The sequence below is a fragment of the Carcharodon carcharias genome, chromosome 5 (genome assembly GCF_017639515.1).
Source record: "Carcharodon carcharias isolate sCarCar2 chromosome 5, sCarCar2.pri, whole genome shotgun sequence".
Taxonomy (NCBI): domain Eukaryota; kingdom Metazoa; phylum Chordata; class Chondrichthyes; order Lamniformes; family Lamnidae; genus Carcharodon; species Carcharodon carcharias.
In genome coordinates this window covers 20856196-20876274 of record NC_054471.1, presented here as the reverse complement: position 1 = coordinate 20876274, position 20079 = coordinate 20856196, and the positions used below count along the sequence as shown (strand labels likewise).

General features: G+C 56.3%; 1 protein-coding gene across 2 annotated transcripts in view; it reads left to right on the top strand.

Annotated features, from left to right (window-relative positions):
* The first annotated feature begins 5 nt into the window (after positions 1–5).
* Positions 6–20079, top strand: part of soul4 (heme-binding protein soul4) — a 92136-nt gene continuing 72062 nt past the window's right edge. The window contains exon 1 of one of the 2 annotated variants that reach the window (XM_041188341.1): positions 6–131. In XM_041188341.1, the coding sequence (XP_041044275.1) occupies positions 19–131 (113 nt within the window). In that variant the 5' untranslated portion in view covers positions 6–18. Of the gene's footprint in view, positions 132–342; positions 563–20079 lie in introns of those variants that run through there. The other variant, XM_041188342.1, reaches the window with a different exon arrangement.

Here is a 20079-nt window from a genome sequence, read left to right as displayed (position 1 = left end):
GGAAATTGCCTCATTTGAATGGCTCCTTGGCCGTTTCTCTCTTTTGTCTCTCTCGCCCCCTTTCGTTCTGTGTCGGGACAAGTTTTCCTCTCGGAGCGGCTGCAAAAGAATGAAAGCAGCGGCCAATGCAGGTAAAAGAACAAAAGGCATAAGGAGGAAATTAATTCATTTGTGACCCCAATACAGCAAGTTATGAGCTGGGAAAAGTGAAATCATTTGCAGCATCATATTATAGTGGTTGAATAGAATTACCTCCAATTGAAAACACAAATTAGCCATTCGGTCTAACTCGTCTGTTTCCGTGTTTCTTCTGCTCCACAGGCGTTTTCTCCCTCAACTTCAACATTGTCATCAGCAGCAACTTTTATTTATAGTACACCTTTAATGGAGTAAAACTTCCTAAAGGTCAACTGAGAGCTTGTGTAGGCCAACGAGCACAGATACAAATGTGAATGGGACTTGGTGCGCGATCGGATGCCAGTCTAAAGAGTTTGTAATGAACTCAAGTTTACAAACAGTGTAAGATGGGAGGCTGGTTCGGAGAAATCTAACAGAAACACATGTAAGAAAAAATAGGCCCTTCGACCAGAAGTATTTCATTGTGTTATTGTGTCTATCAGGAACTACTAACTGAAGTTAATTTGCTTTGATCATTTTTTGTTCGGCAGTTTATATTGTGGTTTTGATGGTATTAATATCAGGGCTATCAATATCAGGCAAATGTTACAAACAGATTATTATGAGCTGCAAGAAGGACAAGTAGGATTGATGACCAAAAGTCTTTTATTGTTAGGCAGTCCCTTGGAATGACTTGCTTCCACTCTGATTGGATGTGTTCTAAAATGGTTGATAAGTCCAAATGTGCAATCTGCAGATTCTGCTACATGTGGCAGGTGATGCTTGAAGGATTGGATATATGGATTGTTTGGAGGTTTGTGTGCTGTCTCTGATGCCTCAACTTCACTTCTTTGTGTTCCTGATGAAGTCGCTCGATGAGCTTGTTCCATTTTGGTTGGTCACAAGCTCGGGACGCTCATGAGTCAGCGGGTAAATTTGACCTTTAGGGATGCTTTTGAGGGTAAAGCATTTCTCTTGTCCACCTGAGAGTCTTCCGCTGCGACTGGGTTCTGAGTAGGGCATTTGATTTGGGAGTCTGGTGTCAGGCATTTGAACGACATGTCCCACCCAGTGGAGCTGGTATTGAGTGATTAGCACCTCAATGCTGGGCAAGTTCACTTGGGAGAGGAGGCTGTTATCAGACAGTCTTTCACATCACTGGATTTGGAGAATCTTGCACTGGTGGTACTTCTCCAGTATTTTGAGGTGCCTACTGTAGGTCATCCAAGTCTTCAAAGCATGCAGGAGTACGAGGATCACTGCTGCTCAGTAAACCACAGGAATGAGTTTATCTTGCTCTCCAGGAATGAGTAATTTCTGCCAAATGGCGGATTTCTAATTTTTTGATTGTGGAATTCTGCCATTTGGAATTTTCTCTGACTGCCACCGCCCCCTTTCCACAGTCCATTACTTCAATTCTCATATACATCATCGAGCACAGGTTTTGCTCTGCTTCTGCCTGGTTCATTGCATCCACTGACTGGCTGCTTTGGACACTACCAGAACAACAGCAATTATTGGCCGAGTAGGACACACCAGATTTCCCCTCCCCGTTCTGCCTTTCTTGCTTGCCTCATGTGAGGAGAGTTCTGTTTGTTGGGAGTTAGTAACAAGTTTTGTTGCTATACAAGCAGAGGACTTGGCGACTGCTTTCTTTAGACCTGGAGAGCAAGATAAACTAGGTAAAATGCCTGCCTTTGTGTTAAATTACTGACCGGAGAAATTGACTATTCCAAATAATGTCCAGGTCAGAAAATCACAACCACAACCTTTAAAAAGCTGCAGGGGTAAAATACTGTGATTGCACTGAGATATCATATAGCCATGACATGAAAGCGAACCAGTGGAGCTAGGCTGGGGGACATCACAATCCACTGGGATCCTGCGTTCACAGGTTCACATCATCTTTCCAGCAGTGGGTAAACAGGTCACTAAACGATTGCTGATTTTGCCCACTGTCCTGAGACCGAGCATAAAGGACTAACATATCAGCCTTCGCATGTCAATAAGCTTCTGTGCAAATGGGCAGTTAAAAATTAGTCTTAAGCCAATGGCTCAGTTATGTGTTGTCTTTACCAGCTAAGCCATCTGGAGAGGTTGAGTTGTGCTGCGCTACAGACCCCGAGTGTTGAATCATTGCCCCACACCCTCCCTGTTGGACATGCAAGCACAAAATGTTACTTAGTGTTGATTCAGTTCGGAGGCTGCAAGAGCTGGGGAGTTCAGTTGTTGAGCTGTTAGCAGGTGGTAGTTTGCACTGTGATTTGTTCATTTGTCTGCTCTTTTTAACAATGAAACAAGGTGCTGGTTTGAATTACCATACTGTGTCGTGACACTTTTAATTGATTGTTGAAGGTCAGGCCTGTGAGAATCCATGTGAGGAGAAGTCAATTAAAGTGTCGATCAGCTCCTATTATGTGCAGCCTGCCCTCACCATTTTTTTGCCTGGTTACAAATTCAAGGGGCTTGGCCTAAATAGCCAAGTGGTTATGGTACTGGGTTTGTAACCCCAAGAACAAGAGTTCAAATCTCACAATGGCAAACTATGAAACAATGTAACTTCATCTGAAGCAGATGGAAACAGGTTTACTCAAAAGAGTATCAGGAGTTCAAATCTCACAATGGCAAACTATGAAACAATGTAACTTCGTCTGTATAAACAGATAGAAATGTGTTTGTACTCAAAAGAGTTACCTCATGTCATGTCTCAATTTAGGGAGGGTGGTCAGGCGCTAGTGTGCCTACGCACACAGGTGGCGACTTTCCGCCTTCAGACCCTGCAGCGATACCTCTACGTCGAGCCTCCTCCTAGATGGTGTGCCCTGATGACGTATTTCTTCCGTCAGGTGCACGGCCTGAATTATGACGTGCAGCTCCTGTTTATAGAACAGCTGGGCCTCAGTGGCTCCTTGCAGGCGTTGCCCGTCTTTTACCAGGACCTGATCAAAGTCTGGAAAGTGGTCGCCTCGCGACGCAGCTCTCCCCCGTCAGGAGTAGCGGCTATTGTCAGAGAGCCGCTGCTCAGGAATCCGCCCCTCCGTCCTTTTCAGTGGTTGGCGGAGAGGAGGGCTGTGGCCGCAGGGGTGACCAGGATCGGGGACGTGCTGGGTGGCGGAGGACTGGGCTGGATGCTCCCGCAGGAGTTGGCGCGACGCGCGTCTGTGAGTGTCCAGGTCGCAGCCGATGCCATCCAAGACCTGAGAACGGTCGTGCTCGGACCCGACGTTATTTTGGGTCTTGAGGCGGCCCAGGTGCGCGGTGGTCTTCCGTCTGAGCGTTCCCCTGTTCGGATGGAATTCCACATTGGCCCCAAGCCCCGAACCCTCCCTCGGGTGCTGGTGCCCCGCAATATGAACCGCCTCAGGGACATGCCCTCTGTGCCTTTTGGCACGGCAAAGAGGGGTTTTTTGTACGGGCTGCTGCTGCACACCTTCCATTTTCTCGCCCTTGTCCGTCGCCCGGACACGCCTTGGCGTGCCTTGTTGCCGTCAGGCGGCGGAGGCCCCCGATGGGAGGCCCTCTACGGAGGTGTCCTCCCCCTTTCTATCGGGGACCTGGGTTGGAGGGTGTTGCATGCAGCAGTCCCTTATAATAAGAGGATGCATAGGTTCACGGACTCTCAGGACACGTGCCCTGTTTGCGGTCTTGTGGAGTCCGTGGACCATGTATACATAGGGTGTTGTAGGCTGCACTCCCTTTTTAGTTATTTGAAAAACCTTTTATTGATGTTTTGTTTGCACTTCAGCCCCACGCTCCTGATCTATGGGCACCCGGTGCGGAAGGGGGTCGGGAAGGAGGAGGACCTCCTCGTGAACCTGCTCCTGGGCCTGGCCAAGTTGGCCATTAACAGGTCCAGGCAGCGGGCGATCGACGGGGGAGTCCCGCCCGATTGTTTGTCCCTCTTCCGTGGCTACGTTCGCTGCCGGATGTCCCTGGAGAAGGAGCACGCGGTGTCTGCTGGCACTCTCGAGGCCTTCCGTGCTCGGTGGGCACCGCGGGGACTGGGGTGTTTTGTTGACCCCTTTAATCACATTTTGATTTAAAGTTTGTAAGTTTCCTTTAAACTTTGTTCTTGGTTTTACAGCTGACCTGAATTAGGGGCTGTGCCTGATTTATCCCAATTTTGTTGATTTGGTTTTCATTTAAAAGATTATCAGGAGTTCAAATCTCACAATGGCAAACTATGAAACAATGTAACTTCGTCTGTATAAACAGATAGAAATGTGTTTGTACTCAAAAGAGTTACCTCATGTCATGTCTCAATTTAGGGAGGGTGGTCAGGCACTAGTGTGCCTACGCACACAGGTGGCGACTTTCCGCCATCAGACCCTGCAGCGATACCTCTACGTCGAGCCTCCTCCTAGATGGTGTGCCCTGATGACGTATTTCTTCTGTCAGGTGCATGGCCTGAATTATGACGTGCAGCTCCTGTTTATAGAACAGCTGGGCCTCGGTGGCTCCTTGCAGGCTTTGCCCGTCTTTTACCAGGACCTGATCAAAGTCTGGAAAGTGGTCGCCTCGCGACGCAGCTCTCCCCCGTCAGGAGTAGCGGCTATCGTCACAGAGCCGCTGCTCAGGAATCCGCCCCTCCGTCCTTTTCAGTGGTTGGCGGAGAGGAGAGCTGTGGCCGCAGGGGTGACCAGGATCGGGGACGTGCTGGGTGGCGGAGGACTGGGCTGGATGCTCCCGCAGGAGTTGGCGCGACGCGCGTCTGTGAGTGTCCAGGTCGCAGCCGATGCCATCCAAGACCTGAGAACGGTCGTGCTCGGACCCGACGTTATTTTGGGTCTTGAGGCGGCCCAGGTGCGCGGTGGTCTTCCGTCTGAGCGTTCCCCTGTTCGGACAGAATTCTACATTGGCCCCAAGCCCCGAACCCTCCCTCGGGTGCTGGTGCCCCGCAATATGAGCCGCCTCGGGGACATGCCCTCTGTGCCTTTTGGCACGGCAAAGAGGGGCTTTTTGTACGAACTGCTGCTGCACACCTTCCATTTTCTCGCCCTTGTCCGTCGACCGGACACGCCCTGGCGTGCTTTTTGCCGTCCGGCGGCGGAGGCCCCCGATGGGAGGCCCTCTACGGAGGTGTCCTCCCCCTTTCTATCGGGGACCTGGGTTGGAGGGTGTTGCATGCAGCAGTCCCTTATAATAAGAGGATGCATAGGTTCACGGACTCTCAGGACACATGCCCTTTTTGCGGTCTTGTGGAGTCCGTGGACCATGTATACATAGGGTGTTGTAGGCTGCACTCCCTTTTTAGTTATTTGAAAAACCTTTTATTGATGTTTTGTTTGCACTTCAGCCCCACGCTCCTGATCTATGGGCACCCGGTGCGGAAGGGGGTCGGGAAGGAGGAGGACCTCCTCGTGAACCTGCTCCTGGGCCTGGCCAAGTTGGCCATTAACAGGTCCAGGCAGCGGGCGATCGACGGGGGAGTCCCGCCCGATTGTTTGTCCCTCTTCCGTGGCTACGTTCGCTGCCGGATGTTCCTGGAGAAGGAGCACGCGGTGTCTGCTGGCACTCTCGAGGCCTTCCGTGCTCGGTGGGCACCGCGGGGACTGGGGTGTTTTGTTGACCCCTTTAATCACATTTTGATTTAAAGTTTGTAAGTTTCCTTTAAACTTTGTTCTTGGTTTTACAGCTGACCTGAATTAGGGGCTGTGCCTGATTTATCCCAATTTTGTTGATTTGGTTTTCATTTAAAACATTATCAAGAGTTCAAATCTCACAATGGCAAACTATGAAACAATGTAACTTCATCTGAAACAGATGGAAACAGGTTTACTCAAAAGAGTATCAAGAGTTCATTTTCTTAACGATCTCGTGGAGGTAATTGTGGATTCAGTTGGTTCCCTGATACTGAGGAGAGAAGGTGTATGGTGTTGGTGTTGCTGCTCCTCAGTGTTTCAACTGTTTCTGCTGCTGCCTTTGGGGTTGTTGCTTCTGCTGTGTGCTGCTGCTGCTTCTGCTGCTGCTCCTCCAGTGCTGCTAAAGGAGAGAGAGGGAGAGAAGAGAACAGTTGCTACTGTTGCTACAGGACAGGAAGGCCAGGAGGCCAGGACTGAGTTGAAAAACAACATCCTAGGTGGGTGTCTGAACTGTGTATTTTTGTTTAAGGTGGGGGCAATTAAGGACTGTGTTTTGTAGGGGGAGGCAAGAAGACTGCCAGAGGAGTTGGGGAAGGAAGAGAGTGAGGGTGTGTGTGTGTGCTGAAACCATCTTTCTGCCACCCCTCCCCCCCAACCCAGCCCTTTTCCCGGTAAGGCCAGCAATAGCTGGTGAAGACATCGCCTCCCCCTGCCTGAAGAACATCAGGCCCCCACCCACCGTCCATCCACCATCGAGGACACCCACCTGGACATTTACCTCTTTCCCTCCTGTGCCTCCCTGTCTTTTACTCCTCTCCCTCCTCTCCTCTCCTGCCTAAAAGAGGGGAGGTTGTTTCTACCTCTCTCCCCCACCCCCTTTCCTCCCTATATATATATAAAAAAAAAAGGAAAAAAAACAAAATGGCCAATCCTTCCCGGGGTGGGCGTGGCTCTGGCCCTAAGGCCAATTCACCATCGCCTGTGGCCGGGCCCTCGAGGGCTAATGTGGAGGCGGTTTGTCACCGGTGGCAGGGCCTCAAAAAAAGAAAACTTATGCGGGGGTGGTTGCTTCTGCGGCTCCAGCTGCTCCCGCTGCCCTGTCACCTTTCCACCTCCTGACCAGGGCCCTTGGGGTAAAGAGCTATGCTCACCCTGAAATGACAATAGAGGCCTGCGTAAAGGCTATGGCTGGGGTCGTCGGCCCCTCAGCCATTGTCGCGGCCTCTAAAATGTATGGGAAGGCCATATTCTTCTTGAGGTCCGAGCGGGCGGTGCACCTCGCCCTGCAAAAAGGACTCACTGTGGGCGGGACTTTTCTGGCGGTGGACCCCCTTGAGGCCACCGCCCAGAGAATTATTATTTCGAACGTCCCGCCTATTCTATCCAGTGAGCTCCTCCTCCCCCACCTTAATAAATTGGGGGAGGTCAGGTCGGGGGTTGCACCAATCCCGCTCGGCCTCAAAGACTCGGCCCTCCGCCATGTGTACTCCTTCCGGCGCCAGGTATTTGTCCGCTTGACCCGGGAGGAGTGCCTGGAGGGGGCCTTCGTTATCAAATTTGAGGGGACCGCCTATCGGGTCTTCTGGACCGTGGAGGGCGTGCGGTGCCATGCTTGTAAGGAGGCGGGGCACGTGAGGAAGAACTGCCCCGCCTCCAAGGCCACGAGCCCCACCCAAGCGGCCACGGCTGGCACCGCCCCTCCTCCCCCCGCCACCACTCCATCTCCCTCCCCGCAAGGGGAAGCGACGCCGGCGGCCACTGCCATCTCGGCTGACGCTGAGGCGGGGGGAGAGCGCCCGCGCCGTAAGAAGGCGCGGAGGAAGACCCGCAACCTGGAAGCGGCCCCTGAAACGCCCCAAAACCCCCAAACACCTGCAAGCACCGGCTCGGGGGAAAAGACATCATCCGGCCCCGGCGTCGTGTCCGCGTGTGCTCCCGGGCCCGTGGGTGCTAAGGCGCCGAGTGCTGGGCCCGGCGTCGTTTCTGCGCGTGCTCCCGGGGCCGGCGGGGAAAAGACGCGGGACCCCGAGCCGGGTTATCTAACACCCAAAACCCAGAGGGTGGAGTGTCCGGGAGGGCTGGACAAGGAGGAGGGGGCCTCGGAAGTGGAGGTCTCCCTAGCCCCCAGCCTGACCCGGAAGAGACGTCATGCTTCGGAGGAGGAGGTGGGTGATGCCCAAATTGAAGAAGTTGGGTGTGTCCCTTCCCCCGATGAAGAGGTGGTGGCGTCTCCGCCAAGTAAAATCTCACCCTGTCCTCTGGGGGAACTGAAAACCCCTGCACCGACTCCCACCACTGTTACCCCTGTCAACCTGCTGCAGTCCCCTGAACAGGGCCCCTCGGGGGTCACTGAAGGCACCTCCCTTGAGGTGGTGCCCGACTCAGAGACCCTCGATACCCCCGAGGTACCTTCTGGCTCGTCGGGGGACTGTAACTCTCAAAATTTAAAAAATGTTAACGGGTCATTGGGTTGCGGCGAAAAGGAAGGCCTTCCCGCTCCCTCCCAAACCTTAGCACTGGGCGTCCTAGTTTTGGGTCAGGAGCTTGTCCTGAGCTCCCCGGACGACCCGGTGCCGGGAGGAGAGCGGGCATCAGAACTGCCGCTGCCCTCTGACCCAAAACGTTTAGAGGAGACCAGAGAGGACCCCTCTGGCCTTGATCCTGGGGGTGGGATCGAGGTACAGGTGGGGCCAGCTGGCAGCTCTGAATCAGCCCCCGTACTCAATGCGGGGGAGGGGTCGGAAGCTGGAGGCGACGACCTGGAGGAGGACGGGGTGTCCGTGGTGAGCGCTGGAGATTACGCTGAGTCGCTCTCAAGTGAGGCGGTGGATCCCCTGGTGCCCTCCACTGACTCCCCCCTCATCCCCCCAAGGGAACTCCGGGACTTTTTGGCGAGTCATCGCGGTCGCCGAGACAGGGTTCAGTTGGCCTTGAACCGGTGGCATTCTTTTCCGCTGGTGTTCTGGTCCACTCGCGAGGCTCTCAAGTCTCCTGAGTTGGATAGGAACGCGCGGCGGAGGGTCCAAACGTTTCTCGCTGGGCTCCTGAAGGAGAGGAAGGACTAAAAAGTCCTCTTCTTTTTAATGACTTAAGGTGAAGGTTTGATGTACCTTTGACAATGAAGACGACTATAGCCAGCCTCAACATCCGCGGCAGCAGGGTCGCACAGCGCAGGTTCCAGAACTTCTCGGTCCTCAGGGACGGGAAGTATGCGTTGTGCTTCCTGCAAGAAACCCATACCGTTCCGGGAGACGAAGCCACGTGGCTCCTGGAGTGGCGAGGGGGGGTCTACATGAGTCACCTAGCCTCCAATTCGGGCGGGGTGGCTATCTTGTTGGCCCCGCATTTTCAGCCGGAGATCTTGGGGGTCAAGGAGCCGGTGCCAGCCCGGTTGCTGCACCTGACTGTGCGTCTGGGGGGGGGGTGGTGCTTCACTTTGTGAATCTGTACGCTCCCCTGGGCACGCAGCAGCAAGCGAGCTTCTTTGAAGAAGTGTCCACTCATCTCGGCTCCATTGACGCTGGCGAGTGCATCGTCCTCGGGGGGGATTTCAATTGCACCCTCGGGGTCCGGGACCGTCACATAACCCCGCACTGCACACGAGGTGTGAGTAAGTTGCGGGACCTGGTCAGGTCCTTCGACTTAGTGGACGTCTGGCGAAATCTCCATCCTGACTCCAGCGTGTTCACCTTTGTGTCACCTGGAGTCGGAGCGTCCAGACTCGACCGCCTTTACTTTTCGAAGGCGTACGTGTCCTGCGTTCCAGCTGCTTCTATACAGCAGGTTCCGTGCACGGACCACCGTCTGGTGTGGGCGGAGCTCACTTCGTTCTGCGCTCGGACGGGGTCCGCGTACTGGCATTTTAATAACCTGTTGTTGGAAGACCAGCGGTTCCTGGACTCGTTCCGTCGCTTCTGGGCCGGCTGGAGAAGGAAGCGGGGAGGCTTCCCCTCCTTGAGGCTATGGTGGGACGTGGGCAAGACTCACGTCCGAGTTTTCTGTCAAGAGTACGCGAAGGGGTCGACAAAGAGACACAAATCCAGGGTCGAGGAGTTGGAGAAGGAGGTGCTCGACCTGGAGGCACGTCTCCGTCAGCCCGACGCGGACCCGGCCCTGCGGTCGGTGTACGATGAGAAGAAGGGCGCGCTGCGGGACCTGCAACTGGTCGGGTCTCGGGGCGCGTTCGTGAGGTCGCGGATCCGGTTCCTCAAGGAGATGGACCGCAGCTCCCCCTTCTTCTACTCGCTGGAAAAAAGGCACGGGGTCCGTAAGCAGCTCTTTACGCTTCTGGCCGACGACGGATCCCTTGTCTCGGATCCGGAGGGCATCAGGGCCATTGCCCGAGATTACTACACTGCCCTGTTCTCTCCGGATCCGTCCAGTGAGGAAGCTTGCAGAGTTTTGTGGGAGGACCTGCCGCAGGTCGGCCCGGAGTGCGCCGGAAAGCTCGACTCCCCTATAAGTCTGGGGGAGCTGACCGGCGCACTCGACGGTCTTTCTAGGGGCAAAACCCCGGGACTAGACGGGCTGACCGTGGAGTTCTTCAGGGCGTTCTGGGACGTCTTGGGGAGCGACTTCGCGGGGGTCCTGGGGGAGAGCATTGCTACCGGGGAGATGCCCCTTTCGTGGCGCAGGGCCGTGATTGCCCTGCTGCCGAAGAAGGGGGATCTCTGCCTTCTTAAAAACTGCCGTCCGGTCTCCCTCCTCAGCACGGACTACAAAATCTTCGCCCGAGCCATGTCTTCTCGGCTCGGCACCGTGCTGGACCACACGATCCACCCTGACCAGTCCTACACCATCCCGGACCGAACCATTTATGATAACATCCATCTGGTCCGGGACATCATCCACCATTCCCAGAGGGCTGGTCTGTCGAGCGCCTTCCTGTCTCTCGATCAGGAGAAGGCGTTCGACAGGGTGGATCACGAATACTTACTCGGAACTCTGCGAGCTTTCGGGTTCGGGACGCATTTTGTCGCCCAGATCCGACTTCTGTACACCGCCGCGGAGTGTCTAGTGAAGGTTAACGGGTCCCTGACGGCGCCCCTTCGCTTTGGGAGAGGGGTACGTCAGGGCTGCCCCCTGTCTGGCCAGTTGTATTCTATTTGCGTGGAGCCTTTCCTGCGCCTCTTGCGGAGGAGGTTGTCGGGATTGGTTCTGCGCGGGCCGGGCATCGGGGTGGTCCTTTCGGCTTATGCCGATGACGTGCTCCTTATGTTTAGTGACCCGGCTGACCTGCGGAGGATGCGCGAGTGCCAGGAGGTCTACTCTGCCGCTTCTTCTGCCAGGATCAACTGGGGTAAATGTTCTGGACTCCTGGTCGGTCAGTGGCAGATGGATCCCCTACCCGAGGAGCTCAGGCCTTTCACCTGGAGCAGGACCAGCCTCCTCTACCTGGGGGTCCATCTCTGCCCCGCTGAGGAATCCTGGCCGGCAAACTGGCAGGAACTGGAGACGAAAGTCACCGCTCGCCTGCGGCGCTGGACAGGACTGCTCCGAGTGCTATCCTACCGAGGTCGAGTTCTGGTCATAAACCAGCTGATCGCCGCCATGTTGTGGTATCGGCTGGTCACTTTGACCCCTCCCCCGGACTTTGTCACAAGAATCCAGAGATTGTTAGTCGACTTCTTCTGGGACAAAAGATTGCACTGGGTCGCTGCCGAGGTTCTGAGTCTCCCGCTTAGGGAGGGTGGTCAGGCACTAGTGTGCCTACGCACACAGGTGGCGACTTTCCGCCTTCAGACCCTGCAGCGATACCTCTACGTCGAGCCTCCTCCTAGATGGTGTGCCCTGATGACGTATTTCTTCCGTCAGGTGCACGGCCTGAATTATGACGTGCAGCTCCTGTTTATAGAACAGCTGGGCCTCGGTGGCTCCTTGCAGGCGTTGCCCGTCTTTTACCAGGACCTGATCAAAGTCTGGAAAGTGGTCGCCTCGCGACGCAGCTCTCCCCCGTCAGGAGTAGCGGCTATCGTCAGCGAGCCGCTGCTCAGGAATCCGCCCCTCCGTCCTTTTCAGTGGTTGGCGGAGAGGAGGGCTGTGGCCGCAGGGGTGACCAGGATCGGGGACGTGCTGGGTGGCGGAGGACTGGGCTGGATGCTCCCGCAGGAGTTGGCGTGACGCGCGTCTGTGAGTGTCCAGGTCGCAGCCGATGCCATCCAAGACCTGAGAACGGTCGTGCTCGGACCCGACGTTATTTTGGGTCTTGAGGTGGCCCAGGTGCGCGGTGGTCTTCCGTCTGAGCGTTCCCCTGTTCGGACGGAATTCCACATTGGCCCCAAGCCCCGAACCCTCCCTCGGGTGCTGGTGCCCCGCAATATGAGCCGCCTCGGGGACATGCCCTCTGTGCCTTTTGGCACAGCAAAGAGGGGCTTTTTGTACGGACTGCTGCTGCACACCTTCCATTTTCTCGCCCTTGTCCGTCGACCGGACACGCCCTGGCGTGCCTTGTTGCCGTCCGGCGGCGGAGGCCCCCGATGGGAGGCCCTCTACGGAGGTGTCCTCCCCCTTTCTATCGGGGACCTGGGTTGGAGGGTGTTGCATGCAGCAGTCCCTTATAATAAGAGGATGCATAGGTTCACGGACTCTCAGGACACATGCCCTTTTTGTGGTCTTGTGGAGTCCGTGGACCATGTATACATAGGGTGTTGTAGGCTGCACTCCCTTTTTAGTTATTTGAAAAACCTTTTATTGATGTTTTGTTTGCACTTCAGCCCCACGCTCCTGATCTATGGGCACCCGGTGCGGAAGGGGGTCGGGAAGGAGGAGGACCGCCTCGTGAACCTGCTCCTGGGCTTGGCCAAGTTGGCCATTAACAGGTCCAGGCAGCGGGCGATCGACGGGGGAGTCCCGCCCGATTGTTTGTCCCTCTTCCGTGGCTACGTTCGCTGCCGGATGTCCCTGGAGAAGGAGCACGCGGTGTCTGCTGGCACTCTCAAGGCCTTCCGTGCTCGGTGGGCACCGCGGGGACTGGGGTGTTTTGTTGACCCCTTTAATCACATTTTGATTTAAAGTTTGTAAGTTTCCTTTAAACTTTGTTCTTGGTTTTACAGCTGACCTGAATTAGGGGCTGTGCCTGATTTATCCCAATTTTGTTGATTTGGTTTTCATTTAAAACATTATCAAGAGTTCATTTTCTTAACGATCTCGTGGAGGTAATTGTGGATTCAGTTGGTTTCCTGATACTGAGGAGAGAAGGTGTGTGGTGTTGCTGCTTCTCAGTGTTTCAACTGTTTCTGCTGCTGCCTTTGGGGTTGTTGCTTCTGCTGTGTGCTGCTGCTGGACCTGCACTCGAGGGTGTTTGCTGCTGCTGCTGCCTTGCCCCTGTGGTGCCAAAGGAGAGAGAGGGAGAGAAGAGAACAGTTGCTGCTGTTGTTACAGGACAGGAAGGCCAGGAGGCCAGGACTGAGTTGAAAAACAACATCCTAGGTGGGTGTCTGAACTGTGTATTTTTGTTTAAGGTGGGGGCAATTAAGGACTGTGTTTTGTAGGGGGAGGCAAGAAGACTGCCAGAGGAGTTGGGGAAGGAAGATAGGGAGGGTGTGTGTGTGTGTGCTGAAACCATTTTTCTGCCACCCCTCCCCCCAACCCAGCCCTTTTCCCAGTAAGGCCAGCAATAGCTGGTGAAGACATCGCCTCCCCCTGCCTGAAGAACATCAGGCCCCCACCCACCGTCCATCCACCATCGAGGACACCCACCTGGACATTTACCTCTTTCCCTCCTGTGCCTCCCTGTCTTTTACTCCTCTCCCTCCTCTCCTCTCCTGCCTAAAAGAGGGGAGGTTGTTTCTACCTCTCTCCCCCACCCCCTTTCCTCAAACAAAATGGCCAATCCTTCCCAGGGTGGGCGTGGCTCTGGCCCTAAGGCCAATTCACCATCGCCTGTGGCCGGGCCCTCGAGGGCTAATATGGAGGCGGTTTTGTCACCGGTGGCAGGGCCTCAAAAAAAGAAAACCTATGCGGGGGTGGTTGCTTCTGCGGCTCCAGCTGCTCCCGCTGCCCTGTCACCATTCCGCCTCCTGACCAGGGCCCTTGGGGTAAAGAGCTATGCTCACCCTGAAATGACAATAGAGGCCTGCGTAAAGGCTATGGCTGGGGTCGTCGGCCCCTCAGCCATTGTCGCGGCCTCTAAAATGTATGGGAAGGCCATATTCTTCTTGAGGTCCGAGCGGGCGGTGCACCTCGCCCTGCAAAAAGGACTCACTGTGGGCGGGACTTTTCTGGCGGTGGACCCCCTTGAGGCCACCGCCCAGAGAATTATTATTTCGAACGTCCCGCCTATTCTATCCAGTGAGCTCCTCCTCCCCCACCTTAATAAATTGGGGGAGGTCAGGTCGGGGGTTGCACCAATCCCGCTCGGCCTCAAAGACTCGGCCCTCCGCCATGTGTACTCCTTCCGGCGCCAGGTATTTGTCCGCTTGACCCGGGAGGAGTGCCTGGAGGGGGCCTTCATTATCAAATTTGAGGGGACCGCCTATCGGGTCTTCTGGACCGTGGAGGGCGTGCGGTGCCATGCTTGTAAGGAGGTGGGGCACGTGAGGAAGAACTGCCCCGCCTCCAAGGCCACGAGCCCCACCCAAGCGGCCACGGCTGGCACCGCCCCTCCTCCCCCCGCCACCACTCCATCTCCCTCCCCGCAAGGGGAAGCGACGCCGGCGGCCACTGCCATCTCGGCTGCCGGTGAGGCGGAGGGAGAGCCCCCGCGCCGTAAGTAGGCGCGGAGGAAGACCCGCAACCTGGAGGCGGCCCCTGAAACGCCTCAAAACCCTCAAACACCTGCAAGCACCGGCTCGGGGGAAAAGGCATCATCCGGCCCCGGCGTTGTGTCTGCGTGTGCTCCCGGGCCCGTGGGTGCTAAGGCGCCGAGTGCTGGGCCCGCCGTCGTCGCTGCGCGTGCTCCCGGGGCCGGCGGGGAAAAGACGCGGTAACCCGAGCTGGGGAATCTAACGCCCAAAACCCAGAGGGTGGAGTGTCCGGGAGGGCTGGACAAGGAGGAGGGGGCCTCGGAAATGGAGGTCTCCCTAGCCCCCAGCCTGACCCGGAAGAGACGTCACGCTTCGGAGGAGGAGGTGGCTGATGCCCAAACTGAAGAAGTTGGGTGTGTCCCTTCCCCCGATGAAGAGGTGGTGGCGTCTCCACCAAGTAAAATCTCGCCCTGTCCTCTGGGGGAACCCAAAACCCCTGCACCTACTCCCACCACTGTTAACCCCGTCAACCTGCTGCAGTCCCCTGAACAGGGCCCCTCGGGGGTCACTGAAGGCACCTCCCTTGAGGTGGTGCCCGACTCAGGAACCCTCGATACCCCCGAGGTACCTTCTGGCTCGTCGGGGGACTGTAGCTTTCAAAATTTAAAAAATGTTAACGGGTCATTGGGTGGCGGCGAAAAGGAAGGCCTTCCCACTCGCTCCCAAACCTTAGCACCGGGCGTCCTAGGTTTGGGTCAGGAGCTTGTCCTGAGCTCCCCGGACGACCCGGTGCCGGGAGGAGAGCGGGCATCAGAACTGCCGCTGCCCTCTGACCCAAAACGTTTAGAGGAGACCATAGAGGACCCCTCTGGCCTTGATCCTGGGGGTGGGATCGAGGTACAGGTGGGGCCAGCTGGCAGCTCCGAATCAGCCCCCGTACTCAATGCGGGGGAGGGGTCGGAAGCTGGAGGCGACGACCTGGAGGAGGACGGGGTGTCCGTGGTGAGCGCTGGAGATTACGCTGAGTCGCTCTCAAGCGAGGCGGTGGATCCCCTGGTGCCCTCCACTGACTCCCCCCTCATCCCCCCAAGGGAACTCCGGGACTTTTTGGCGAGTCATCGCGGTCGCCGAGACAGGGTTCAGTTGGCCTTGGACCGGTGGCATTCTTTTCCGCTGGTGTTCTGGTCCACTCGCAAGGCTCTCAAGTCTCCCGAGTTGGATAGGAACGCGCGGCGGAGGGTCCAAACGTTTCTCGCTGGGCTCCTGAAGGAGAGGTAGGACTAAAAAGTCCTCTTCTTTTTAATGACTTAGGTGAAGGTTTGATGTACCTTTGACAATGAAGACGACTATAGCCAGCCTCAACATCCGCGGCAGCAGAGGCGCACAGCACAGGTTCCAGAACTTCTCGGTCCTCAGGGACGGGAAGTACGCGTTGTGCTTCCTGCAAGAAACCCATACCATTCCGGGAGACGAAGCCACGTGGCTCCTGGAGTGGCGAGGGGGGTCTACATGAGTCACCTAGCCTCCAATTCGGGCGGGGTGGCTATCTTGTTGGCCCCGCATTTTCAGCCGGAGATCTTGGGGGTCAAGGAGCCGGTGCCAGGCCGGTTGCTGCACCTGACTGTGCGTCTGGGGGGGGCGGTGCTTCACTTTGTGAATGTGTACGCTCCCCTGGGCACGCAGCAGCAAGCGAGCTTCTTTGAAGAAGTGTCCACTCATCTCGGCTCCATCGACGCTGGCGAGTGCATCGTCCTCGGGGGGGATTTCAATTGCACCCTCGGGGTCCGGGACCGTCACGGTACCCCGCACTGCACGCGAGGTGTGAGTAAGTTGCGGGACCTGGTCAGGTCCTTCGAATTAGTGGACGTCTGGCGAAATCTCCATCCTGACTCCAGCGTGTTCACCTTTGTGTCACCTGGAGTCGGAGCGTCCATACTCGACCGCCTTTACGTTTCGAAGGCGTACGTGTCTTGCGTTCCGGCTGCTTCTATACAGCAGGTTCCGTGCACGGACCACCGTCTGGTGTGGGCGGAGCTCACTTCGTTCTGCGCTCGGACGGGGTCCGCGTACTGGCATTTTAATAACCTGTTGTTGGAAGACCAGCGGTTCCTGGACTCGTTCCGTCGCTTCTGGGCCGGCTGGAGAAGGAAGCGGGGAGGCTTCCCCTCCTTGAGGCTATGGTGGGACGTGGGCAAGACTCACGTCCGAGTTTTCTGTCAAGAGTACGCGAAGGGGTCGACAAAGAGACGCAAATCCAGGGTCGAGGAGTTGGAGAAGGAGGTGCTCGACCTGGAGGCACATTTCCGTCAGCCCGATGCGGACCCGGCCCTGCGGTTGGTGTACGATGAGAAGAAGGGCGCGCTGCGGGACCTGCAACTGGTCGGGTCTCGGGGCGCGTTCGTGAGGTTGCGGATCCGGTTCCTCAAGGAGATGGACCGCGGCTTCCCCTTCTACTCGCTGGAAAAAAGGCACGGGGTCCGTAAGCAGCTCTTTACGCTTCTGGCCGACGACGGATCCCTTGTCTCGGATCCGGAGGGCATCAGGGCCATCGCCCGAGATTACTACACTGCCCTGTTCTCTCCGGATCCGTCCAGTGAGGATGCTTAGAGTTTTGTGGGAGGACCTGCCGCAGGTCGGCCCGGAGTGCGCCGGAAAGCTCGACTCCCCTATAAGTCTGGGGGAGCTGACCGGCGCACTCGACGGTCTTTCTAGGGGCAAAACCCCGGGACTAGACGGGCTGACCGTGGAGTTCTTCAGGGCGTTCTGGGACGTCTTGGGGAGCGACTTCGCGGGGGTCCTGGGGGAGAGCATTGCTACCGGGGAGATGCCCCTTTCGTGGCGCAGGGCCCTGATTGCCCTGCTGCAGAAGAAGGGGGATCTCCGCCTTCTTAAAAACTGGCGCCCGGTCTCCCTCCTCAGCACGGACTACAAAATCTTCGCCCGAGCCATGTCGTCTCGGCTTGGCACCGTGCTGGACCACATGATCCACCCTGACCAGTCCTACACCGTCCCGGACCGAACCATTTATGATAACATCCATCTGGTCCGGGACATCATCCACCATTCCCAGAGGGCTGGTCTGTCGAGCGCCTTCCTGTCTCTTGATCAGGAGAAGGCGTTCGACAGGGTGGATCACGAATACTTATTCGGAACTCTGCTAGTTTTCGGGTTCGGGACGCATTTTGTCGCCCGGATCCGACTTCTGTACACCGCCGCGGAGTGTCTAGTGAAGGTTAACGGGTCCCTGACGGCGCCCCTTCGCTTTGGGAGAGGGGTACATCAGGGCTGCCCCCTGTCTGGCCAGTTGTATTCTATTTGCGTGGAGCCTTTCCTGCGCCTCTTGCGGAGGAGGTTGTCAGGATTGATTCTGCGCCAGCTGGGCATCGGGGTGGTCCTTTCGGCTTACGCTGATGACGTGCTCCTTATGTTTAGTGACCTGGCTGACCTGCGGAGGATGCGCGAGTGCCAGGAGGTCTACTCTGCCGCTTCTTCTGCCAGGATCAACTGGGGTAAATGTTCTGGACTCCTGGTCGGTCAGTGGCAGATGGATCCCCTACCCGAGGAGCTCAGGCCTTTCACCTGGAGCAGGACCAGCCTCCTCTACCTGGGGGTCCATCTCTGCCCCGCTGAGGAATCCTGGCCGGCAAACTGGCAGGAACTGGAGACGAACATCACCGCTCGCCTGCGGCGCTGGACAGGACTGCTCCGAGTGTTATCTTACCGAGGTCAAGTTCTGGTCATAAACCAGCTGATCGCCGCCATGTTGTGGTATCGGCTGGTCACTTTGACCCCTCTCCCAGACTTTGTCACAAGAATCCAGAGATTTAGTCGACTTCTTCTGGGACAAAAGATTGCACTGGGTCGCTGCCGAGGTTCTGAGTCTCCCGCTTAGGGAGGGTGGTCAGGCGCTAGTGTGCCTACGCACACAGGTGGTGACTTTCCGCCTTCAGACCCTGCAGCGATACCTCTACGTCGAGCCTCCTCCTAGATGGTGTGCCCTGACGACGTATTTCTTCCGTCAGATGCACGGCCTGAATTATGACGTGCAGCTCCTGTTTATAGAACAGCTGGGCCTCGGTGGCTCCTTGCAGGCGTTGCCCGTCTTTTACCAGGTCCTGATCAAAGTCTGGAAAGTGGTCGCCTCGCGACGCAGCTCTCCCCCGTCAGGAGTAGCGGCTATCGTCAGCGAGCCGCTGCTCAGGAGTCTGCCCCTCCGTCCTTTTCAGTGGTTGGCCGAGAGGAGGGCTGTGGCCGCAGGGGTGACCAGGATCGGGGACGTGCTGGGTGGCGGAGGACTGGGCTGGATGCTCCCGCAGGAGTTGGCGCGACGCGCGTTTGTGAGTGTCCAGGTCGCAGCCGATGCCATCCAAGACCTGAGAACGGTCGTGCTCGGATCCGACGTTATTTTGGGTCTTGAGGTGGCCCAGGTGCGCGGTGGTCTTCCGTCTGAACGTTCCCCTGTTCGGACAGAATTCCACATTGGCCCCAAGCCCCGAACCCTCCCTCGGGTGCTGGTGCCCCGCAATATGAGCCGCCTCGGGGATATGCCCTCCGTGCCTTTTGGCACGGCAAAGAGGGGCTTTTTGTACGGACTGCTGCTGCACACCTTCCATTTTCTCGCCCTTGTCCGTCGACCGGACACGCCCTGGCGTGCCTTGTTGCCGTCCGGCGGCGGAGGCCCCCGATGGGAGGCCCTCTACGGAGGTGTCCTCCCCCTTTCTATCGGGGACCTGGGTTGGAGGGTGTTGCATGCAGCAGTCCCCTATAATAAGAGGATGCATAGGTTCACGGACTCTCAGGACACGTGCCCTTTTTGCGGTCTTGTGGAGTCCGTGGACCATGTATACATAGGGTGTTGTAGGCTGCACTCCCTTTTTAGTTATTTGAAAAACCTTTTATTGATGTTTTGTTTGCACTTCAGCCCCACGCTCCTGACCTGTGGGCACCCGGTGCGGAAGGGGGTCGGGAAGGAGGAGGACCTCCTCGTGAACCTGCTCCTGGGCCTGGCCAAGTTGGCCATTAACAGGTCCAGGCAGCGGGCGATCGACGGGGGAGTCCCGCCCGAATGTTTGTCCCTCTTCCGCGGCTACGTTCGCTGCCGGATGTCCCTGGAAAGGGAGCACGCGGTGTCTGCTGGCACTCTCGAGGCCTTCCGTGCTCGGTGGGCACCGCGGGGACTGGAGTGTTTTGTTGACCCCTTTAATCACATTTTGATATAAAGTTTGTAAGGTTCCTTTAAATTTTTGTCCTTGGTTTTACAGCTGACCTGAATTAGGGGCTGTGCCTGATTTATCCCAATTTTGTTGATTTGGTTTTCATTTTCTCAAGAGTTCAAATCTCACAGTGGCAAACTATGAAACAATGTAACTTCATCTGAACCAGATGGAAAATGGTTTGTAATCGAAAGAGTTACAAATTCAAGGGACTGAAATTGAATGAAGGGTTTCAGCCCACCCTGAATACTAAACCACTGAACTGGTTAAAAAAAAAACTCCAGCAGTGACGGTGTTCGATAATCCTGAGATACCTGCTGACCCGACATGAGCATCTGTTAATATTGGCTGTCAAGTGAAGAGGCACAACCCGCTCTCATCACTCGAGTATTGCAGATATTTTAATTTGGTTCATATTCTGTTCCTTTATAATGACGTGACTGGAAAGTCAGCATCTTGGCCAGATCAGGTGATTGTTAGATT